At 51.6% G+C, this 21958-nt stretch overlaps 9 protein-coding genes across 9 annotated transcripts; 4 read left to right on the top strand and 5 right to left on the bottom strand.

Moving 5' to 3' along the window:
- Positions 1–51: 51 nt before the first annotated feature.
- Positions 52–999, bottom strand: AUEXF2481DRAFT_459 (uncharacterized protein; the record flags this gene model as incomplete). Its single annotated transcript, XM_013493509.1, has 2 exons — positions 52–176; positions 228–999. 2 exons carry the CDS (start codon positions 997–999, stop codon positions 52–54), a joined length of 897 nt encoding a protein of 298 aa, XP_013348963.1.
- A 1649-nt stretch (positions 1000–2648) lies between these two features.
- On the top strand, positions 2649–5748 carry AUEXF2481DRAFT_34753 (uncharacterized protein). Its single transcript, XM_013493581.1, has 5 exons — positions 2649–3571; positions 3619–3873; positions 3927–4112; positions 4163–5111; positions 5169–5748. Exons 1-5 carry the CDS (start codon positions 3099–3101, stop codon positions 5334–5336), a joined length of 2031 nt encoding a protein of 676 aa, XP_013349035.1. The 5' UTR covers positions 2649–3098; the 3' UTR covers positions 5337–5748.
- On the bottom strand, positions 5320–6294 carry AUEXF2481DRAFT_34752 (uncharacterized protein). Its single transcript, XM_013493579.1, has 2 exons — positions 5830–6294; positions 5320–5774 (listed from the first exon to the last, which is right to left on the bottom strand). The coding sequence occupies exons 1-2, from the start codon at positions 6138–6140 to the stop codon at positions 5498–5500; spliced, it is 588 nt and encodes a 195-aa protein (XP_013349033.1). The 5' UTR covers positions 6141–6294; the 3' UTR covers positions 5320–5497.
- A 450-nt stretch (positions 6295–6744) lies between these two features.
- On the top strand, positions 6745–7391 carry AUEXF2481DRAFT_61189 (uncharacterized protein; the record flags this gene model as incomplete). Its single annotated transcript, XM_013493578.1, has 2 exons — positions 6745–7161; positions 7215–7391. The coding sequence occupies 2 exons, from the start codon at positions 6745–6747 to the stop codon at positions 7389–7391; spliced, it is 594 nt and encodes a 197-aa protein (XP_013349032.1).
- A 1699-nt stretch (positions 7392–9090) lies between these two features.
- AUEXF2481DRAFT_24849 (uncharacterized protein) lies at positions 9091–9896 on the bottom strand (the record flags this gene model as incomplete). Its single annotated transcript, XM_013493577.1, has 2 exons — positions 9091–9257; positions 9311–9896. 2 exons carry the CDS (start codon positions 9894–9896, stop codon positions 9091–9093), a joined length of 753 nt encoding a protein of 250 aa, XP_013349031.1.
- Positions 9897–12025: 2129 nt separating this feature from the next.
- Positions 12026–12388, top strand: AUEXF2481DRAFT_454 (uncharacterized protein; the record flags this gene model as incomplete). The annotated part of the gene is made up of 1 exon (XM_013493504.1): positions 12026–12388. The coding sequence occupies one exon, from the start codon at positions 12026–12028 to the stop codon at positions 12386–12388; it is 363 nt and encodes a 120-aa protein (XP_013348958.1).
- Positions 12389–15839: 3451 nt separating this feature from the next.
- On the bottom strand, positions 15840–19181 carry AUEXF2481DRAFT_34744 (uncharacterized protein). Its single transcript, XM_013493575.1, has one exon. The coding sequence runs from the start codon at positions 19111–19113 to the stop codon at positions 15850–15852; it is 3264 nt and encodes a 1087-aa protein (XP_013349029.1). The 5' UTR covers positions 19114–19181; the 3' UTR covers positions 15840–15849.
- On the bottom strand, positions 19094–19631 carry AUEXF2481DRAFT_34743 (uncharacterized protein). Its single transcript, XM_013493574.1, has 2 exons — positions 19228–19631; positions 19094–19181 (listed from the first exon to the last, which is right to left on the bottom strand). Exons 1-2 carry the CDS (start codon positions 19500–19502, stop codon positions 19118–19120), a joined length of 339 nt encoding a protein of 112 aa, XP_013349028.1. The 5' UTR covers positions 19503–19631; the 3' UTR covers positions 19094–19117.
- A 159-nt stretch (positions 19632–19790) lies between these two features.
- Positions 19791–21487, top strand: AUEXF2481DRAFT_34742 (uncharacterized protein). Its single transcript, XM_013493573.1, has one exon. The coding sequence runs from the start codon at positions 19981–19983 to the stop codon at positions 21184–21186; it is 1206 nt and encodes a 401-aa protein (XP_013349027.1). The 5' UTR covers positions 19791–19980; the 3' UTR covers positions 21187–21487.
- The last annotated feature ends 471 nt before the right edge of the window (positions 21488–21958 follow it).

Raw genomic sequence — 21958 nt, 5'->3', positions numbered from 1 at the left:
TTGCCATCCAGAAATCGTGCTTGTTGAAAATGGTATCTTGCAAAAGTCGTCTTAGGCAGTAGCCTGGACTGGCTCAGCAGCCGCATCCACAGCTGCTGCGGCAGAAACCTCAGGCCACGGCTTCTTCAGAGCGTCTTGGATCTTGACGAGAGCACCCTTGGGGCCAGCAACACATCCTGCAGCCATGTTAGCAATCGACACGCAACGAAAGACGATACGAAACTCACCATTCACAACGACAATTCCATTGGCAGCATCAACCTTCAGGACACGGAGGTTCTGGACAGTGACTTGCTGACCACCCATGTTTCCGGCCATCTTCTTGCCAGGCAAGACTCTGCTACCACTACCCTGCGAGGCACCGGAACTACCCATTGTCCTGTGAGTCAAGGACTGACCGTGACTGGCAGGTTGACCGTGGAAGCCCCATCTCTTCATACCACCAGCAAAACCCATACCCCTGCAATTCGCCTTTGCATCGATGAACTGACCCTCCTGGAACCAATCCGCACCGATGACGGAGCCAACCTCTGGCAAGCCAGCCTCATCCTTGACGCGGAACTCGTGGAGGTGGCGGCTAAGACCGACCTTGTTGGCGGCAAAGTGGCCTCTCTCAGGCCGTGTCACATTCCTGGGCTCCTTGACGCCGGCGCCAATCTGGACGGCCCAGTAGCCGTGCTTTTGACGGGTCTTGTGTGAGACGACTTGGACGCGGTCGAGTTGGAGGACTGTGCAAGGTGTGCGCTTTGCGGTTTCGGGGTCGTAGAGGGCGGTCATGCCCTTTTTGATTGCGAGAGCTCCGGTGCGAGGGGGTAGGGTATATGTCTTGCGCTCGAGGGCGGCCGTCTTGGAGGCGCCCAGTACGGGCAGGTCGAATCCGGCATTGAATCTTGAGGGCTTGATTTTCGGGTTGAGCGTCTTGATCGTTCGTGTGAAGGTGAGGGGGAGGAGAGTCGGCTGTGATAGCGCCAGTGGCGAGGCAAAGGCGAATGGCGGCATTGTGTGTGGTGTGTGGTGTGTAAACACGGACCTATGGAATCTTGGACTTTGATATTCTGGTATACGATTGATCGGGCTTGCCTTTTTGAGTGGTCCGAGCGTCGAAAGTCCTGTGTCCGTAGACAACCAGGGTCATGTCCTCGACATCTTATTGCAAACATCAATGTGCCTTTACAGTGCACCCGCTCTGTCTATGTTGTGCTCATCCGCTCCAGAGCCATTCGGCACTTCTTTTGAGTTAGCAGGTGTTACTCTTGGACGTTTGGTGACCCGCCATCGACAATTGCTCATCACATAGCCATTCTTGGAAGAACCAAAGCCGAAGCCACATGCGTGTTCTCTACTTCACCAGCAAAATCGTCGAGGGAGTCATTGAACAGAGTTTTTACGGGCGAGCTTCTGTGTCTGCTACCTTGGACTAACATCGCACAATGACTGGAAGACGATTGTGTTTCTGGAAATACCCCTCCTGTCTCAAGCTTGTCATGAGTCCTCCTGTGAGTGTGGTATCTCACGTGAACGGCATGCTACCTTCTCCTGCCGCAATTAAGTGCATACTGCAACACATTTCGCTTTGACACATCACGCGGTCAGTGTTGCAGGGCTGTGACCGTGTGATCGCCTATCCATTGATAGAAAACCACTCTGTCGGGTCGTCCGAGAATAAATGGCAATGCCTCAGTCGCCAGAAGTGATCAAGCTTCAGCTCAACCCCCCTTGTGCCAACTTTTGCGACACAAGCAGATCATAATATGCGACTCTCGGACGTAAGCTCTAGCCGATCGCGTCGCTTTGCCAACGGTATGTGTCAGGAGAAACCATAGGCAAAATTGAAGGGGAATGGTGTGTTGAGCCATGATTGAATTGCAATGCGATTGAGGAAGCCTCCATCTTTTGATGCGTCTAGAGGACAAGAAAAGTTCACCGTGCCATAGCAAAGTCTGGTACGCTCGCAACGGTCCGCCTTAGAGCCCGCGCATGACGAACCATTGTCGGGTCTTGGAGATTGGCCTGAGATATCAAATCCAAAATAGAACTACACTTCATGAGTGACATGTCCAAAAGTCACTACAGTACAGCCTCGCGACATTCGCGCTGTAGCCGCTCTACTCGTCGCGACACCAACCCGACGCACATCGACGACCGGATACCGACATCTAGACAGAGCGCTTTGAATACGCCCGAAAACGGAGTGTTTCCACGATTGCGATTGTACAACTCTTCCTGACCTCTGGAAGATGCAGCTGCCGCTCAGCGCTCTGGTGGATGTAACGCGCGGGGGTCTCAAGCGGGTACTTATGCATCAATCCTCCTAGTGCGCGCGCTTGCGAGCTCGGTAGTTATGCATGACAGATCCCCAGGCCGCCGCCTCGAACATAACGAAGGACAGGCCACTGCGCTGCAAGAGCCGTAAGCCAGCTATACTAGGAGCGTCGAGGCGCTACCGATGGATCAAACACACTGGAGTATCCCTTACCTGTTCGCAGCGGCAGGCGTAAAAATTGCATGAAGTTGAGTGTCCGAGTGGCCTATCGAAACGCGCCGTACGACCCTTGCAAGCGGAGCGGTTATGATTCGCGTGATTTTGGAAGCAGCCGCGCTCCACGAAAAGCAGAGGCGGTACCTAACTTATTGCTCTTTGCTGTTCTGTTCGTTCAATTTGGCCAAGCCATCGCTGTCTGTTCGCGTTGCGTGCATGCTCGTTGTGATGCTTTTCTTGTCTTCTCCCGCTTGTTCGTCTATTTCGTTTTGCTTACTTGCTCTCCAGAGTGCATGCGCATTTGCTGTCACACGTCTCTTAGCCGCAAGCGACCGGCTCTGACAGGCGCTGCATACGCTCTAAAGTCAATACCCTCGCTTCTCTTGTTTTTGTTTCCATTCTTCCGCGCGCGCGAGGCCTTTCTGACCTCGTTCCCTAACAGTCCCATCTGAAGACCATTCTACACCAACTCGACCCGAGAGACTGGGCGACCGCATGGACTAGCGGGTCCGTTTCAAAGCGAACACAACTGTCTTGACCTACCGTACGAGTACGAGTCAAGGGACTCGAGAGACATACAGTCAGGTGCAAGACTTTTCAAGACTACTTTTGAATGTTCATGGCTGCCGTCAAGCCATCTTTCGAAGCCGAAGACTCTGGAATGGGCAGAGGGGCTGAAGAGAGCTCGGCAGCAGTCAAGTTCACCACCGTCAACGGCAACAAGGGCGCTGCCAGCCCTTCTCAGACCACCTCGTTTCGACCAGACCCTTCGGCCCTTGTAATTCCTCATCAACATCAAGCCCTTCCTGGACAAGCACCTCCATTAGAACGGAAACAGAAACCTCTGTTTGTTGATTCCGAGGATAACAGACCGATATTTCACGAAGACCCGCCTTTCCGCTCTCCTGCGAACCAATCCACACGCGCAGGAAAGCGTAAAAGGTCTGGTGAAGCCTTTAACACTTCTCCCGAGTTCGCCTCGCCGCCTCCTCAACGCGAAGATACCTTCCAGCAACCGATCAAGACGAGGTCACCCACACGGAGTCTGCCACCACTGATGCAGCTTCAAGAAGGCGAACCACAGCATGCGCTGTAAGATTTCCTTCTCGGTAGCTCGAACGTCGACTAACTCCGACAAGCAGAGACCAAGTGCCAAGTTGGCGCCAGCAGCGACTTAGCCCAGGCCAAACAGAGATGCAACTTGAAGATGCTATGCGACGAGATTCGCACATGCTTCAAACTCGCCACGATCAACATGATGGAAGCGACAGTCCCCAGATGGAAGCTGACATGCAGAGCGAACAAGAATCAGAAATGCAGAACGACTCGCTCAGTGGGCGGAAAGGGCCTGCCCAAAGAAGGCGCTTCTCGCAAAGGACCAAGACGGGTTGCCAGTACGTGAGACCACTGAAGTTGTCCAAAATTATACTAAAATCTATGTCTCTAGCACTTGCCGCCGACGCAAGAAGAAGTGTGACGAAGCGAAACCACAATGTACGAATTGTACACGTGGAGGATTTCCATGCGAAGGCTATGGCCCCAAACACGAGTTGAATGTCAAGCTTCCATCCAAAACAGTTCCGTTGCAAGCCAAATCGGTCGAAGGGCATGCGTTCCCTGCTCATCGACAATCGTAAGTCGTCTATGTGTTCGGCATGTTGTCACATCTCACATTTCTAGCAGGGCGCCAGGCGCTGCGGCTGAACACTGGCTTGAAGCACAGCGACGCTTCTCCTACGATGCTCGTCCTCAACCTTTCAGTGACAACATTCGTTACACGCCAAACAATGGGCCCCGGACCATCGCGCCGCCAGAACATGAATCACCTTTCCCATCTGATCGCTTTTCTCGGTCCAACCACCCTGACAAGCCTCGCGCGCCTCCCTCATCCTCCCGATTTGGGATGTCGGCGCCTAGCATTATGACCGAGACCAACGGCGGTAGCTTGTCGCACAGCAGTGGCGCAGGGACTACCAGCTTGGGCAGTGCCTTTGACACGCCTAGAGCAATATTGGCAACTCGTCTTGCCATGAACCCGCCTCCAGGGGTATATCATTCCTCTGGTCCCAGCGAAAAAGACAACATGCTCAACGGGAGAGACTACCGCCACTTTACTGATCCAGAACTTTTGAGCGATCGAGCATGGTGTCGGCTAGCGATCGAGAGATACAACAAAGCCTCAAAGCCATCCTTCGATATCGACATGGACGGACGCATGCGACTATTTCGACAGATCCTCCAGCCAGATCGTCTGCTGCACCAGGCAGACTCGCGCAACCATCCCATCGGTACTATTGGTTCCAAGATTTTGATCGAAGCACCATTCAAGTGCGAGTACGGATACAACATACATATCGCCGACAACGTCGTCATACAGGCTGGCTGTGTCATGTATGACCCTTGCGCTATCACCATTGGGCGTGGCACAATCGTTGGCCCAAACGTTAAATTCTATGGACTTGGACCAGACACAAGGCTCGACGCAAGAGTGCGGAACGGAAGTGACGGCAAGTTGCGTGGAGGCAAGATTATGATCGAGGAGGATTGTTTTATTGGTGGCGACGTCGTGATCATGCCAAATGTGATCATTGGAAGAGAATGCGTTGTCGAGCCTGGTACCGTCGTCAGCAGTGTGAGTTTACGAGCCGATCATCCGCCACCTTCTTAGCTTCCGCTAATCAACTCGTAGAACATCCAGCCTGGCAAAGTCGTCGCCGGCAACCCAATGAGGATCATTCGTGATGTCGTACCGATACCGAACCAAGAAGAAGAATACAATCGTGTCGAACCCTCCATGCTGGGAAGCTTGTGGCCAGCGGAGCGATCGTACAACCGTGATGCTCGTATGGGCATGTGAAATCAACATAAATATTGAAAGAGGAGGAACAAATGGATCACGAAACATGATAACATGAGGCATTTCAACTTAGCGAGGAGTCATGGAGTGTCAGCGACTGGCAGACCAGCCGGGCAGAGCCAAGATCTCTTCTTCATTTACATCGTCATCTTTTACGAATATCAAGCATGAGACCCTGGAGTCTGTAACCTGAATCTGACCAACTCCTCTTCCATTTGCGACTTTTCTTGCTCAAGCAGTTCAATTTTCTCTCGTAGGGCTTCCGTCTGCTCTTGAGCGCCAACACTCAGCTCTTCCATGATTTTGATAACGCGCCAAAGACGTAGGATAATAACCAGTGAAGCGACCTCTTCAAGAAGACCGCGCAGGAGAACATCGATGATGAAGCTGGCCACAATGACAGTAGCGTCGAAACAGTGGAACTTTGAACGGAAGTATCTGTGACATAGTCAGTGGTATGGTACAATCATAGGTACATTCGAGATTGTCTTACTGGAAGCTGAATGCCCATATGCTTGCTACCAATTCTAGCATAAAAAGGCACGAGAAGATCAGGCCAATAATGCTTGTTGCTTCTTGAGCAACATGACCTTTTGGTTCGGAGATCTTTCCCTCACAGGTGAAGATCTGGACAACGAATTCGATGAAGATGCAAGAACAGTCGAGAGATACCAGTAGCAGAATAGTGTAGTGACCAAACTTGGAACATAGGTAACGACGGGTGTGTAGGCGAGCGGTATTGAATGTTGAACCTGGCCGCTCAGGCGATATGTTGTGCAGAAGAGGTCTTTGTGAGTCTTCCATGAGTCTTGCAAGCTTTGTACATCAGTATCGTTGCAAACGTATTTGGTACAGTCAAGACATGAGTTGCATGATGAAGAACAATGAGCTTACGATGAGACTAAATGCAAAAAGATGTCTCTAACTCTCTATGAATGTCTCTGGATCAATGGCCTCGGATACGGCTAAAAGTACTGAGGTGCAACAGGTCTCGGATACAAGTTGCATCCGTCATGAGGAAGGGACAAAGGGCATGAGGCTGTACCTGGTAAAAATAAGGTTTCTCCAGGATGCTTGGCAAGGAAGTCGCGACTGACAGTGGCTTGGGACATGTTGCATCGTTCACTTTGACTCGAGCATTCATCAACCTGTCTCATTCATCACGTCCGTAGCTCGCTACCTATTCCGCGTGTGATCGAAATCCTCTGTACGGATATATCTGTGTGACGATCAACACTTTCGCTTTCGCTTTCACAAGCAAGCCTCGCACCTCTTGAACTTTCCACCCACCATCAATGTAAGTCGCCCTCCTAAACACGATTCTTTGTCGATCTCTAGCTTCACGATGCTGAATCCTTACGCAGCTACCTTCTTCCCCTTTCGCCACTTCCACTCCTCCAACTCAATCATGTCGGACACCGAGGCCCCACCGCGACCCGAAGAGGAGCAGCCCGTCGTCGACGACGAGACCAACGATGAGGAGGAAATTGCGGCAATGAAGAAGCGCGTGCAAGAGATGGAAGCAGAGGCACAGAAGCTGCGCGAGATGCAGGCCAGCTTGGACCAGCAACAGGACGGTCTGCGCGAGAGCAAGGAGGACATTGACTCGCGTTCCGTCTTTGTCGGCAATGTCGACTACGGCGCATCGCCTGAGGAGATCCAGGCACACTTCGGCAGCGTTGGCCCCATCAACCGCGTCACCATCTTGCTTGACAAGTTCACCGGTCACCCCAAGGGTTATGCCTACGTCGAGTTCCAGGAGCCCAGTCTTGTCGCCAACGCCATCGTCCTTAATGAGAGCGTGTTTAGAGGCCGCAACCTGAAGGTATGTCACGGTGTTCTGCCGCTGCAATTTGCGCCGTTCGTTAATTGTACCAGGTCGTTCCCAAGCGCACTAACCTCCCCGGCCTTGCCAGAGGCGCTGCTGCCGCTGCTGGTGGCCGCGGCCGTGGACGCGGTCGTGGCGGTGCTGGCTTCGGCGGCCCTCCCTTTGGCGGCGGTCGTGGCGGCTTCGGAGGAGGCGCACCTCCATTCGCTCCTCGTGGCGGCGGGTAAATACCATGATCCCTCTTCGTGCCATATGAATTCTAATGTGTTATAGTTACCGTGGAGGTTACCGTGGCGGCCGTGGCAGAGGATACGCTCCCTACTAATGAACACACATTCCTATCGAGCAAACTACTGACGGTCAAGTCGTAGCAGAAGAGACTCGGCTACAAGGTGCCATCATCTCATCATACCACACGACTTCTGATCAGCCATACAACCAACGGACGAATCAAGTCGACATGTGGACTCATGAAAAACCCGTGGCGCATAGTGGGAAGTGAACAGCAAAAGGGGAACGCGCACACCATGGTTATTCTGCTTATTGATCTCCACAATCTTGCTTTGCCTTTTCGTACTATTATTACTATCAGAGCCTTACGCGACGAGACCGAGAGGAAAGGCTGGAGAAAGACAGAAACATTTACAAAAGAAAAAGTTCTTTCGCAAGACTGGTTTAATATGACGATGATGCCCAAAATTTACTTAGCAAGAGATCGATAATAGAAAGAGGCAAAGGAAGAGATGTTGTCTACTAGCGCCCACAATCTTTTGACGACTGAGATATTGAATCAAGAATCTGGCGGTTTCAAATGCTAGAATTGGCTGGTTAAGAGTTATAGAAGAGCTGGGACAGATGACTACACCAAGTGTCCATTCGTCCGACTTTCCAAAGCTTACCGCGTCGGCCTTTTTTGGATTGTCGGTTGATTCCAAAGGTCGGACTGCTATCGGGGAGAAGCTTCCCACGTGGCTAGCTCTCTTCCATTGGTCTGCGAACGAGATGCCATCACTCAACACGATTACCTCTACCCTAGTCGGTTCTGCAGAGATCGAGCGGACTGAAAGACCAAACGGCACTCAATACATACATATCTACGCCCCGATCAGTCAGTCAATATTGGCAATGATGATCTGACAAGGAAGTTGCATCCAAAGAAGGATCAGACGCGCTCATTGAGCATGGACATATATACATCAAGAGTAGAGGCTAGAAATATGCTTATAGGGTATGTGATGAGACAGAGGAAAGCGCCAAAGGACGTGACTTGTACCGGTAGTCATCCGAGAATATGTAGAAGGACATAAAATTATGATAGACTTTCATGTCCTTAAAAGGACAAGCACACAATCTCTGCAAGAATGAAATATGAGTTCTGCTAGGCATACGGTAGTCAACCATCGGACGTCGAGACGAGGAGATTACTAAACATATCACATCCACTGGTCAATGTGAGAAAAAGCAAAGGACTTTTTGGAGCCAGTGTGTCAGAGGTCTGCTCTCTTTGCTTCCGATTCGAGATGCGAAAAAGAGCAGATCTTGTTTGGTCATGCCTGGTTGGGGTGAGTTCGTGGAGCAGGTGTCACCCTCTTGCTCCTACCATTCTGGTCTCGTGTCTGGGTTTGTTCCTGCTTTTTGAACGAGGTTCCAGACGCTCAATGGTTATCTTCCTCACAGCTTTCTGTCAAGCAGCCAGTGAAAAGCCCTCAATTGACAATACTGGCAGGCACGATAGTACCAGGGGAAAAGATATGAGTGATCAAATGACGGTTGTTTCGTCCTTTTCCCAATAATATACAACGACGTGCCTCCTCTTGCAACCTGATATCCTAAAAGAGAGCATGTCTCCGTCTTTCCTTTTGTACAGTTGATTCTACAGTAGTGGTAGCTCTTTCTTTCCTCCCTTTGCGAATGTAAAACTCTTGTTCAAGGCTTGGTCGACTTGAGTGATCTAAGCTTCTTCTTTCCAACTTGCCATCCCCAAGATCTCAGGATCTTGACGACTTTTGGTGTGATGGCTACAGCGAGCGGTACTCGGATAAAGATGAAGGATTTGTGAATAGCGTAGGCGAGGACGAATTGTGTCCATAGTGCTGCAAGTATGTCAGCAAACGAGAACTACCAGGAGCATGAGAATTTTACATACATGCTTCCTCCTTGTTGCGCGCCTCTGCTTCTGGGACGCCCCATACGTTACCCTCTCTGGCAGCAGGACTGCCAACAGCAGTCTCAACCTCTTCTACAACCTCGTCGGCTTTTGAACCAATGTCGGGCATCACGGCCTTGACGGCATCCTTGATTGTGCCAACAATGGCATGCTCCCAGCGAGCAACCCGATCGGTTCCGAGACCTCTCACAGCCAAGAAGCAAAAGGGAAGATCCAGGGCAGAGAGGCCAAAGTAGACACCAGTTACGACCCATCCGTACTCCTTGCCGAGCTGCTTGAAACGCTGGTAGAAAGAGAGTTGTGGTACGGGGCTACCGAGTTGTGGTGTGGGATCGGGGTTGGGTCGTGAACTGTTCCATCGTCGCGAGTTGGGATTGCGGAATCGCGAAAGTAGTTGTCGCCACGCAGAAGTACTTGTGGTGTTGGCAGTCTTTTGGGCGAAGACTCTATGGAATTGAGCTCGTTGTTGTGGTCGCCAGATCTGCTGGGCGGCCTTGTAAGGATGCGCGGTGATGCGGCCGGTAGATCTGCTAGCGACCTGACGTTGTAGATGTTGTAATATCATGTTGACGATAGCTTGCGATGAGATGCTATTGCCGTTTCGCAAATATTCTGGACGTGGTTCGAAGCTCAGCTGTTGCCTACTGAATCATGACGATGCCGAAGGGGTCGAAAAATCGATCAAGGTTTCCTGCGCTAGCCCCCACCTCGGCCTCGACCGACTCCCTCCATCAATGCCACATGTGCCGAACTGCAACTCCAGAAATGCAGCACAAGCACTCCGCTAAGTCCATGGAGATCGTGGAGACATCGTCTGCTACACTCAAGTCACGTTGGTCTTTGGAGAACACCAGTCCAGCTTGTACTCGAGTATAACACTGCGACCGATGTTTGCGACCAAGGGCAGACCGCGTCATACTTTTTGCAAGCGATTTTGGCTCCTGCAATTTCCTCACAGAGAATAGCTCCAAGGCCTTACGTCCGTAGGGGTCGGCCTTTGTAGATACCGTGAGAGCGAGACCCATCAAGTGGCTCTAGCCGTGACGCGAGATCCACCGAACATCTGATATCTTCTGCACATGCCGCCATACTTCGTTCGAATGATAGCATCTCTTATCATGGCAAACGGGGGCCGACCGGACGCCGTGGCTATCCAGATTAAACATCCCTATGTCGTCGTGTTGATTATGGGCTCCACAGATCACAGATATCGTTTATACCTGGTGACATGCCGCGAGAATTGAGTCCTGCTGCTGTCATCACTCGAACCCACGCTACGGTAACAGGTCCGAAGCAACTGCTCCAGCAATTCAGCCAACAACCGAACCAAGCGAATGGGTCCACACTCTCATATCGATGTCCAAGCCGATTGTCCAAAATGGTATTGGTCAATCTAATTCCTGGAGCGTGTAGCCGTTGATCGTGACCGCAAGCTGTTGAACTGTACACAAATACGTGCATGTACACGTCCAAGACCGAATGTCCGAGAGGTGCCACGACTTCACTCTCTTTAAGCTTCCGAGTACTTGAACAAAAATGGTAAAAAGGTTCAGATTAAAGTCGTGGCGATGCGTTTCTCCACCAATCAAGGCGTCCATTCGGAGGCGAGCCTAACGCCATCTCGACTTGAGGCGTCGACTTGATACTTCGGTACATGCGAGAAACACGGTGCTCGATTTGCGTGGCTTCTCTCCCACAACATCTCGACGTACATCAGGGTCGTTGGTGACAATCTCAGGGTTCATGCTGCTGTCTGTCACGCTGTCATGGTGGATTCGGGAAGAAGTTTGAACACTGTTCGGTGGGTCTCTCTCCAGGCGTGCAAAGTGGTTGCCGTTTGTTGCTTGCTCAGCAAGACAGAGTTTGAAAGGTTCAAGGTGTGACTGTTCGTGTGTAGGTTTATTCTTTGACTCGAATCCTTTGCATATGCCCGTTGTACGACCACCAGACTCGTCGGTCGACTGCACGGCTATCACTTTTACTATTATGACTCTCGCTTCGCGCTGAAGAGCCGGTTTCATCTCATGCCCCACTCGCTATCCCACACTCTATTAGACTTCCCTTGCTGTCGAGTCCCCAAATAAATCCTGATGACATTCTGGATGGAATCCTAAATGTTCAGACGTAAGAGGATTCGTGCAGTGAAACAACGCAATAAGAATCAACGCGCTTCTACAACTTCGGCCGTCGAGGTGATGGTGCACTGTGCAACCAGGTATCGGCCGTCGATGGGTCATCTGCTTCGATCTCTGCCTCTGACAAGGCTCGCCCATCAGACCGTTACAATGCCTGATCTGGGTGTACCTGTCCGCAAAGCATGGTGGTGGAGCATACACTTCTCGGCATCGCCGCCCCTTCCGCCGCAGCACGCGCCCCTAGTCCAAAACACGTTATGGTACTCACAACAGCGGCCATTCGAAGCTTGTTCTCCAACATCAACTTTCCCATGACAGGGGCGTCACAAGGCTCGCTCCCTTTTTCTTAGGCTAAACATTGGCTGCACGGGATGCTCAGGCCTTACGTATATAGATATCCACGCCGCGACCCAGCCTGATTCGTTCACGTCGTAAGTCTTTCCACCGCAACCCAGAATCTCAAAGAAAGAAAAATTATCCTATTACCTGACTATCACTTCATTTGCCAAGACACATCGCTCTCATGGCTATTCAAATTGCTTCCCTGCCCTCCCCAATCATGTTCGCCTCGAACACTTCTCCTCGAGCCCGAACTCGTCAATACTCTTCATCCTCCTCCACTGCATCCATGTCACAGCGCGACTCCATGGACCTCGACAACTCCGGTGCGTTGGACATTCAACGTGCTCTCGACATTGCTCGCAACACGGAGGGTGACCTCGATCACTATGTTGCAAAGTACCTCGAGGAGCAGCTCGCAGAGGTCTGGCACCGTCTCGAGTCTCGTCCAAACAGCTATGTTCTTTCCAAGGACGAGTTTGCTATCTTCAACTACTTCGTTGGTCGCTATCACGACTCGACTGTCGCTGAGAAGGCCATCGCTCGCTTCTGGTCCAGCTATCAAGACAACGCCTCCTCGTAGATTCGACAAAGTTTGAATCCTACAGAGTACTTGTAAGCTTGTCACGCCCTTGCATGGCTATGCACGTCTGCTACACGGTTGCTAACCCAGCACAAAGTAGCAGAACACTGCGATTGGTGGCCTTCGCGAGATGACTCCCCGGGTCCAATGCGGCTCTCTCCTTACCGAGGATCGTCATGCATACATGATCAATAATCAGGCATACGGGCTTGTAATTGGTTCTTGATCCGGCTCCTAGAAATCTCGCTCGGTCTCCACTATCACGGCACATGTTCGACAATCTCTATCAGACATGGTCTCTGTGTTCAGCTGATGACTTCGCGCGCTTGACTCTCCTCTCGAAGGATACGCGTTCTGCCTGGGGTCACAGAACTCGGTCGCCTCTGCGCATGTCCACGAAACATGGAGGCAACGATGGCTACTAGTCATTTCTGATCGCTGGTCGACCGACCACCAGCGGTACCTGCGACGCTTGAACACACGCATCACTCAGGTGCAAGACAGGAACGATGCAAAAGGATACGAGCGCATGCATTTGCACGATCCAGTGTCCACGAATGCCAACATAGCTAGATGCTTGGAAGGCTGCAATATACTCAATCGGTGGTTCACAGTCACGACAAGGGATAGACGCCATGGACAATCCCCTGGGCGCTTATGTGTGTGCCTTGTATCACCGACTTTGAATGGCCTGGTCGCCTTCATCACGTGGCACGGAGTATGCATGTGCAAGCAGGGCGCTACCGTCTGTACATTTCTCATGATTTTCAGAGTAAGAAGTCCATAGACAAGCCGACATTCTAAAGACTAGACTCCAATGTAACACACTTTCCGCAACCTCTCTCATTCACACACCTGAGCTCCAACTCTCTGTCGATTCATCGAAAAACGCCTTTTGCTACCAGAAAGGACAGTAGTAGGGGTCCAGAACTGCAGCTGGCTGTGGGTCTCCCCTTCCGGTACGCCATCCGATAGTGTGACTACTTGACTCGTGCCCACCCTCTCACTCTCATCGAACATCGACGACACCTGCCTAGCCACTGTTGGTGGAGACGTCGTATGGCATGCCAAGTTCCAGGGCATTCAGGGCAGACTGCAACCGATGGAGCAGACCGGAGACACGAGAATAACTACATCAGATGACAGCAAAAGGAGAATGACCATATGGTGTCGGTGAGAAAAAGCCGTTGTTTTGCTGCAGGCTCTTGCTCACGCGGTCAAGGAGACAGAAAAGAAATAGTCATGTGTAGGAAATTTTTCTTGTTTACATTTCCCAATGCCTTTTTAGATTATACGCTGGGTGTTTTGCCAACGAACTCTCGAGGAAGCAGCGACTGCCAAAATGTAACAAGGTTTTATTCGACTCGAACAAGGGGATATAGACGGACCAAGAAGCCGGGTCCGGGTTTATCGTAGGGAGTGGAGCAGCGACCAGCTAATTCCCCCTCCTCATCCTTGGTGTTTTTTTATTCTCTATTTATCTTTTGATCTGTTTTAGCTGTCGTTGTCCCACAAACCTCCCCACTGCAAGAGTCAGGTAGCGCAAGTGGGGCTTGGATTCTGTCGATATGGAGTGTGAAGAAGGTTTCGAGTTGCGAATTGAATAGAGACCTCGAACTAGGCAGCCGTTTTGCTGTTTCTCCCTAAAGCAGACAGGACGGGCGAGAAAGCAGATTCGGGAGCTGGGAAACAAAGGTCTCGACGACTGTTACACGTCAGCCTCAAACTCCAAATTCGGGTGCGGTGTTGAGACCTACCAAGCCCCTTCACGAGACGCTGAGCGGTCGCTGGCGAATCAATTCTGGTGGAGAAGGGGAGGGCACGATTTGCGTGAGGCTGAAAATTAAAGATTTTGGCCTTGCGATCAAAATCGACCATCGGGTTCATCATCACACATCAAAGAGTCGAACAGCACATTTGTGCAGCAGTGCAAGGTCGTGTTTGGCACGGGACGAACCGCTTCGGCAGTCGCGTCGTCTACTTTTCCCGATCCACGAGTCAACCTCACGTCAACCTCATGTCAAGTTTCCTCCGTCTCGTGGTGTGCCCTTGGAAGGTCTCGACGAACACACTTTGTCCAAACTCTCTTTGCTGAGCATACCGTCATCCCACGTCCATCACGCTATACCGCATTCAACTTTCTGCTCGACCATTCTCTGGAAACAGTATGGCTCATAACCTTGTTCGAAACCTTGCCCTGGGCCGCTCCTTCTGACTCGCATCCTGCTGATGTGGAAAAAGAGGGGACAGCAAGCAATATCCTAGCGACGTCCCGGGGGCAAGAACAAGGTTCACTATCAGATCACCGAAGGATTCTGTCTCCGCTCGCAACCGCTCGGCCTTGGCCCCTCGAGGGCTGGGCGCGCGTTTCCCGTCTCCAAAACGTTAGACGATGGAGTGCAGGAAGTTCAAGACGACATATGGCATGACATGTGTGATCTACTGTTTGACAAAAAAAGTATATTTTCATCGAGCTACCAACTCATTCTTGCAGTAAGTTTACATGCCCTGAGCGACAAGCCTTGCATACTTCTGTACCAGTGGCATGATACGATGATACGAAAAAGCATAAGAGATTGCATTATTGCTTACATATACACATATATCCTTTTTGCTACAAGAGTTTGGATCGACGAAGAGAGAGAGTGCGAGATCAAACCTTATACATGGATGGAGCTTACAAAACATGCGACTTAACCATCATTATTCTTGTTGCACTGACCAGATGAGCATGTGGAGAATTCGCATCGAGTCTAGATTGATATAGCGGAGAGTCCTTGTCGAGTCATATGCTGGAGCCGAGATTTTTGATCGCTTCTTGAACTCGTCATCATCGATCCTCATCTCTCTAGAGGGCAGAGTGTCACATCGTAAACAACATGTATTATCCAAGCCGTCATGGAAAGAACGGCTTCCAGCACCCGCAATTCGGCCATGGCATGGCATGGCGCCACTGCAGAATAGAGATACCAGAGTAGAGTGTGATACATGCAAAGTCAATAGCCGACGGTCTGTCACACCTTACGATGCCTATTCCTCCGAGCGCAATAGTGTTTAATACGAATACTCCTTTGACCTATAACCATCTGACACGATCAGCGTTGGTCAGTACAACGGCTCCAGCTCCAAATGTCGTACTTTTGACTTGGCACAAAATCTACCTTTCTGTCGGTACGTAGTACAGACTCACGTAAAGGATCAGGGTCGGCTGCCTTGGCCATAAATACGGTTGAGTGCGGCCGGGTCGCCACGGATATAAACAAGACGCAGGGCAAACTAATGGTGATCTTCGATATCGTGATTGATGAATAGGTTCAATATTCGCTAGAGGGACGGTCATTTCCCATTATACACAGCTAAACGCATTCATCCCATCTACAAGACCACTACTTCCTTTTGATAGACTTTCATCTAGTGGTTCGGCGCAACTCCACATTCATTCTTCCTCAGCGGCTGACGGCTCAAGACGTGCCTGTAGATTTCGAGACGATCCTGATCTTCTTTCCGTTACCTCTGTCAAAGATCGAACGGTGCATCGGTGGAGGGGCGCGCGCTGCTTCCTCCTCGACCATCTTGAGGGCTTCCAGCTTTGCAAGTCGGTTCTCCTCCTCATCGCTCACTACCTTGGCTGGGATCTCATCGTCAGACTCAGAAGCGTCGTCGTCATGATCTGCAGTACCGTCCAGCTGTGGTATCGCTTTAGGGTGGCTAGGCGCTGCTGCTGCACGCACGCGCGCGGTGGGTCCGGGCCTGCTCGATGACTTTCCCTCCATCCTGCTTCTCGAGTCTTTGTAGTTTTCCGGTAGCTCATCAGGAAGGTCTGGGTCATCCACATGTTTGTTTTGGATGTATGATGAGACCCTGCGCTTGCCATTCCTCTGCTGGCGCTGGCGACCACTGTGCGCTCCGTCCACTTCACTCTCCCCTGAGCTGAAATCTGATTCGACATCAACTTCTTCGTATTCTGCATTGTTTGTACGTTTGCGCCTTTCAGTACGCGCCACTCGATCACTTCTCATGCTGTAGTCATCGTCACGTTCAACCCTGATTTTCATCCTGTTTGGGTGCTGGGTTGCCTTTTTCTTGGCTTTCTCCTTGGGAGCAATGTCCGATCTGACCAGTACATTCTCCGGCGAGGCCTCCTGGTCCACGTCCGTAGTTTCCAGGACTGGCTGGAAGGACTTCGCAGCTTGTTGAGCGAGTAATTGTGCGAGACGTGGTCCTGATATGTGAAGCCGGACAACACGCTTCTTGCCGCGAAGAGCAGCTTGTGCCGCAATAAATCTTCCTGCCTTTTTGGCTTCGTCCAAGGCTTTACGCTCTTTCTCCTTTTCGAATTGCTTCGTGGCCTCGTTCCTGGATTTGAAGAAAGCAGAGGCTGGGTCTCCGGAGATCCTGCGTCTTTTGGTGCGAGTCCCTTCCATGTTGATCTCATCATCTTCGTTATCGTAAGCCTCTTGGTTGCGCTTGTTAGGGCGCGTGGGGCCAGAAAGCAGCGATGAGATGGGTTGGTATCCATCTTCTTCCTCGTCTTCACCATAAGGATCAGGGTAGGCGTAGCTATTGTCTTCGACCTCAGGGTACGGATACATCGAGGCTTGGGGGGCCACAAAGCCGCTGGTTGTAGCGGGCACATATCCTTCCGGCGCATCGTTTGTGTGACCATTGCGTAGCAAAGGAGAGGACGTGGTCGGTCTTGCACCTTTCAGCATTGCTTCTGGCGGCGGTAGGAGGGAGGCCGCAGACTTGCCCTTCGATCGAGTGGTCTGCACAGTGTTCCCCATGAGCTGAGGATCAATCATCAGATCATCGGGCGAGTTTTCGAAGCGAATATGACTTTGCTCAATGTCGACCTCCTCTTCTTGGTCCTCATGATCGTCCTCGTCCAACATGGGGTCTGCTTCCCTTGCTTTCTTGGCCTCTTCTCGGGCTCTCTTGATGCGGTTGCTCTCCTGAACATCTTCGTCGTCGTCCTTCAACCAATTGAGGTTAGAGACCGAGAAGTCCACAAGGCACTCTACACTCCTGGCATCGGCCACTCTTCTTGTGTCGTGTCCGAGCATGGTACCTTTGGGATCTTGCGGCTGCTGTTTGGGGTCCTTGCGACACGCCCCTGCAAAGCAAGCATTCTTACAGTGAGGACACGACCAATTGGGGTCTTGCATGACCGTCAGTGGCATTGTGTCGGCTCCTCTATAGAGGGACCCGTAACACCACCACTTGTCGCAAGTGGTGCACTTGGCGGACTTCCAGTTGGGATGTCTCTTACAACAGACATGGCAAGGGCTGTGCGTCTTGTACCAAGCTTTCGGCTTCTTTTTGACCGTCTTCTTGACGCGGCCTTCGTCGTCGACAATGATATCCTCCTCACTCTGTTCGTCTTCTCGCTTTGGCTTGGCGACGTCAGTGAATGGGCGACGCTTGAGTTGCTCTCTGCAGACTTCGGCCAGCGTCTTGTGCGGTAAGCTTCTTCGAGCTTCAATTAACGGCGGAGGGGCCTTTGCGGCATTTCCACCATCCAGCTCGATGCTCAATTTTCGCCAAGAGTCATATTTACCACTCAGCTCTTTCCACTTGAATTGTTCGGTCCATTTGAGATTGGAGATGCAGCCGCATGATCTGCCCATGGCGTAGCAATCCAAGCACACATCGTAGGGTTCGTCTTCCTCGTGCCCGAGTGCATCCTTGCAGTTTGAGCAGGTCAAGAAGCGGTTGAAGATGTTGCATCTGCAGTAAGCGCATGTGACGTTGCTATCAAAGGGCAAAAACTCGCACTTTTCTTGAGGACCATCAGGGTCAAACATTTCAGACACCAGGACATCCAAGAACAAGCCAAGGAGGCGTCTGAAATCCTTGACCAGCTGCTTGATCTTTGGACTGCCCATTAGCTGACGAGAAGCATCGGCGGAAAGCTTGTCGGACTGTGATCTTGCCAATGCTAGTCTGTTAGAATATAGCATCAGAGTGTAGTAGATGATGGCCTTTGTTTTGTATTGCTCGTCTCGGCAAACAATCTTCGCTTTTGGTAGAGCTTCTCCAATAGCCATGTCCAGAGTTTCGTAAGTGGTCCTGTTCCAAGCAACTTTCATGGTTCGTGTTCCTCTATTCCATACCTGATGGGGAGCAAGCGGTGGGATCAGGATGAAATCACCGGGACGTTGTTCGACAACATAGACGTTGAAAGGGGCTCTCTTCCAAGCGGAGATCTGGGCAAAGTGGTTCTCGACCTCGATGTCGTGGCCGAGAGTCGAGAGCCAGTACTCGGAAACAAGATGACGGTCCGAGGACTCGGTCATGAACCAAACAGATGAGCCGGGCCTCTCAGGCTTGCCGTCTTCGCCGACGTCCTTTGAAGCTTCTACCATGATGTTGTGACCCATTGTGGCGCACATTTCTCGATGTGAAGGGGTGTAGGTGCCCTCGTGGCCGATGTAGCACATGAGGTTCTCGGCGCGCATCTCCGGAGGTAGAGAGCTCATCAGGTCGCCAGCTCTTGCAATGCCGCGAGCAGGGCGTCGGCCAGGACCGAGAGTGTAGGGATTAGCGCCTGGGCCGCCGATATCTCCGGTGCTCTCGTTGAGGTAGAAGAGGAAAGGCGGGATCAGGTCTTGGAGTTTGTCGTGCCAGACCTGAGGACAGTCGATGTCCTTGAGATAGATTCTTTGACGACTCTTGTCCTTGTAGTTGCGCGTGTTCTCAAAGAACTGGCTGCTCAGCTTGTTCATGTTCCTAAGATAGTGGCCGATGGTGAGGGGTAGGGACTCCTTGGTCGACAAGTTCTTTGAATGCTCGACTGCACAACGTGTCAGCGGAAGAAGACTAGTGACAAGCCGCAGTACCACTCGCTCTTGGAGCCAACATTGTCGTTCAGCCATTTTGGAGAAAAGGTCCATGGATCCAAGCGGTTCTCAAAGCCGTCGACGACCAGAGGCTTGCCGCCCTGGATGACATGGAGGAGCACGAGCTTCTCGAAAGCGGCGACAACTTGCTCATCGATCTGGTCAATCGATATGCGGTTGACATAGGAGAACTTTGGTGTGGATTCGATGAGGGCGCCGATGTCGAAGTCGGGCGCGATAGGCTCGAAGGCAGCGCGCGGCCGCTGTGCGGGCATCTTGCCGGTCTTGTGCTGCGCACACTACGGGGTGGTGCTGGAGTACATGCGCCGTCTTTGGCCAGAGCAAAGGCACGTCGCGGCCAGTCAACAAGAGGCGAGAGGGTTGACAAGAAAGTTGACGAAAGCTTCTGACGTGTTTGTTGCAACGGAAGCTGCGACTGTGACTTGACGAGGCCGAGCGGACGCGTCGTCGGGGCAGCTCGAGCCGGCCGGAGGACGCGTGCACGGCTCACGAGCCCAATCGAGATTATCACGACTCTTTGCCAAATCCACTTTTCCTTTCACTGCTTGTATACCACTCATTTTTCTTCCATCTGTGTCTCAGCGGGTACTGACCACTCTCTTTCCCCAGTCAGATCTAGACTCATTCAGTAGGTGCAGCTGCTCTGGTCAACCGATCTTTGACTTTGTATGTTGAGCTAGGTGCCCGGTTTTTTCTTGCTCTCCTACTGTTAAAGTCATGTTGTGTTCCCGGATGGTCTCCCAAGTGGGCATCAGGCGTGCCATCCCTCCAAGTTTATCTCGACCGATTTCTTCTCTGTATACTCGTTGCTCTGGCCTCCCTGCATCAAGGCGACAGAATCTCTTAAACCACAACACACGCTATGTGACGGCGTATTCCTCAACCACATCATTGACGCCCAAGTCGACTGATCACAGCGCCTCTATACTTCAACATGAAGCCAATATAGACCATACTCCGCCGCCTGTCCGCTACGAGCCTCCGAACTCAGGCTTCCTCTCCTACTTGCCTGCCTCGTTTGTGCCATACGCCGAATTGATCCGCATCGACAAGCCAGTGGGCACTTACTATCTGCTTTTTCCCTGTGTCTTCAGCACGCTCCTTGCTGCTCCGCTAGCTTCACCCATCACCGCGCCCTCGACAGTACTGGCTACCTCTGCTCTTTTTGCTACAGGTGCTCTCGTCATGCGCGGTGCAGGATGTACCATCAATGATCTGTGGGACCGCAACTTGGATCCTAAAGTCGCTCGTACTCGGCTTAGGCCCATTGCCCGTGGCGCCATTTCTCCAGAGGCTGCAATCATTTACACCGGTTGCCAACTCTTGACCGGCTTGGCTGTGCTCTTACAGTTCCCGTTCGAGTGCTTTTTCTATGCCACGCCCTCTTTGCTGCTGGTATCAACATACCCACTCGCTAAGCGCATCACCAACTACCCTCAAGCCGTGCTTGGTCTCACTTTCTCCTGGGGTGCCATTATGGGGTTCCCTGCTTTGGGCGTTGATCTCTTGTCAAACCACAATGCACTCACTGCTGCGGCTTGTCTGTATGCCTCGAATATTGCTTGGACCATCCTATACGATATGATCTACGCGCATCAGGACATCAAAGATGACGCAAAGGCCGGCATCAAGTCAATCGCTCTTCGTCATGAGAAGAATACAAAGGCAGTTCTCAGTGGTCTCGCTGTTAGCCACGCTACGTTACTGGCTGCCGCTGGGGCTGCTATTGGGGCTGGTCCGATCTTCTACATTGGCACTTGTGGAGGTGCTCTGCTCACCACTGCGAACATGATTTGGAGAGTTCAATTGAGCAGTGTAAAGAACTGCTGGTGGTGGTTCAGAAGTGGATGCTGGATGACTGGCGGCGCCATCACTCTTGGCCTTACCGGAGAATACCTCGCTCATTATCTCGGATGGTACGAAGACGAGGCTCAATAGTCTCTTTGGCAGCTGCCATCTCATGTATGTATAAGTACGATCATTGTATGATAGACGTCTTGAAGTCTCTGGACGAGCCATGTTGAGCCGCGCTCTGTTTGTGACATATCTGTCTTCAAGTCTTGACACCTGAGTACATTTATATTCTCGATGGACGGTCCTAAATTCGAGGCGTTGCAGCACCCGAAAATGGCAGAAGGTGGGGCCCTTGTCATGCCGATCATCTGTACGCAATCGAAAGTTGCATCTTGTGGCTTCCACTTCCCGAACTTGGTCTCCCATCTGGGCCACTCGATGCAAGGCCTTCATTCGCGCCAAAACCCGGCGCGAACCAGAGCTTTGCAAGCCCAGCCAGAGAGTTCTTGAAGACACTGTATGGTCGCAGCATTCACACTTATTCGCTCAGAATAGCTGACATATCGCTGCGACATGTGTTGTGAATCGAGCAGTTTACCAGATGAGCATCTGGTGGCTAATTCACGCAATATTCATTAGCATGTTTCGTCGAGTTGCACAGCATAGGGAACTGTTCCTCGCGTTGAGAATTTCTGTCGCAGACGCACCTTCCATGTGCAGTCACTCTGTTTGTCTTGCCAATTGGCTCGCTAGGATGCAGTCGCCAAAGTCGTCATGCACCATCCCGGTCAATAACTAGTGGTGTGAACGCCTTCTGAAATATTCAAATGGTTCGAAGCCGCCGACATCAATCCCTACCTACTTACCGTGCGCCTTTTTGTCGCACAATTCTTCATCCTGGGCACATAGGATTTTG

Source organism: Aureobasidium subglaciale (assembly GCF_000721755.1).
Source record: "Aureobasidium subglaciale EXF-2481 unplaced genomic scaffold scaffold_0, whole genome shotgun sequence".
In the NCBI taxonomy this organism is placed as follows: Eukaryota; Fungi; Ascomycota; class Dothideomycetes; order Dothideales; family Saccotheciaceae; genus Aureobasidium; species Aureobasidium subglaciale.
The sequence above is the reverse complement of the archived record's forward strand: the minus strand, read 5'-3'. Positions and strand labels throughout refer to the sequence as shown.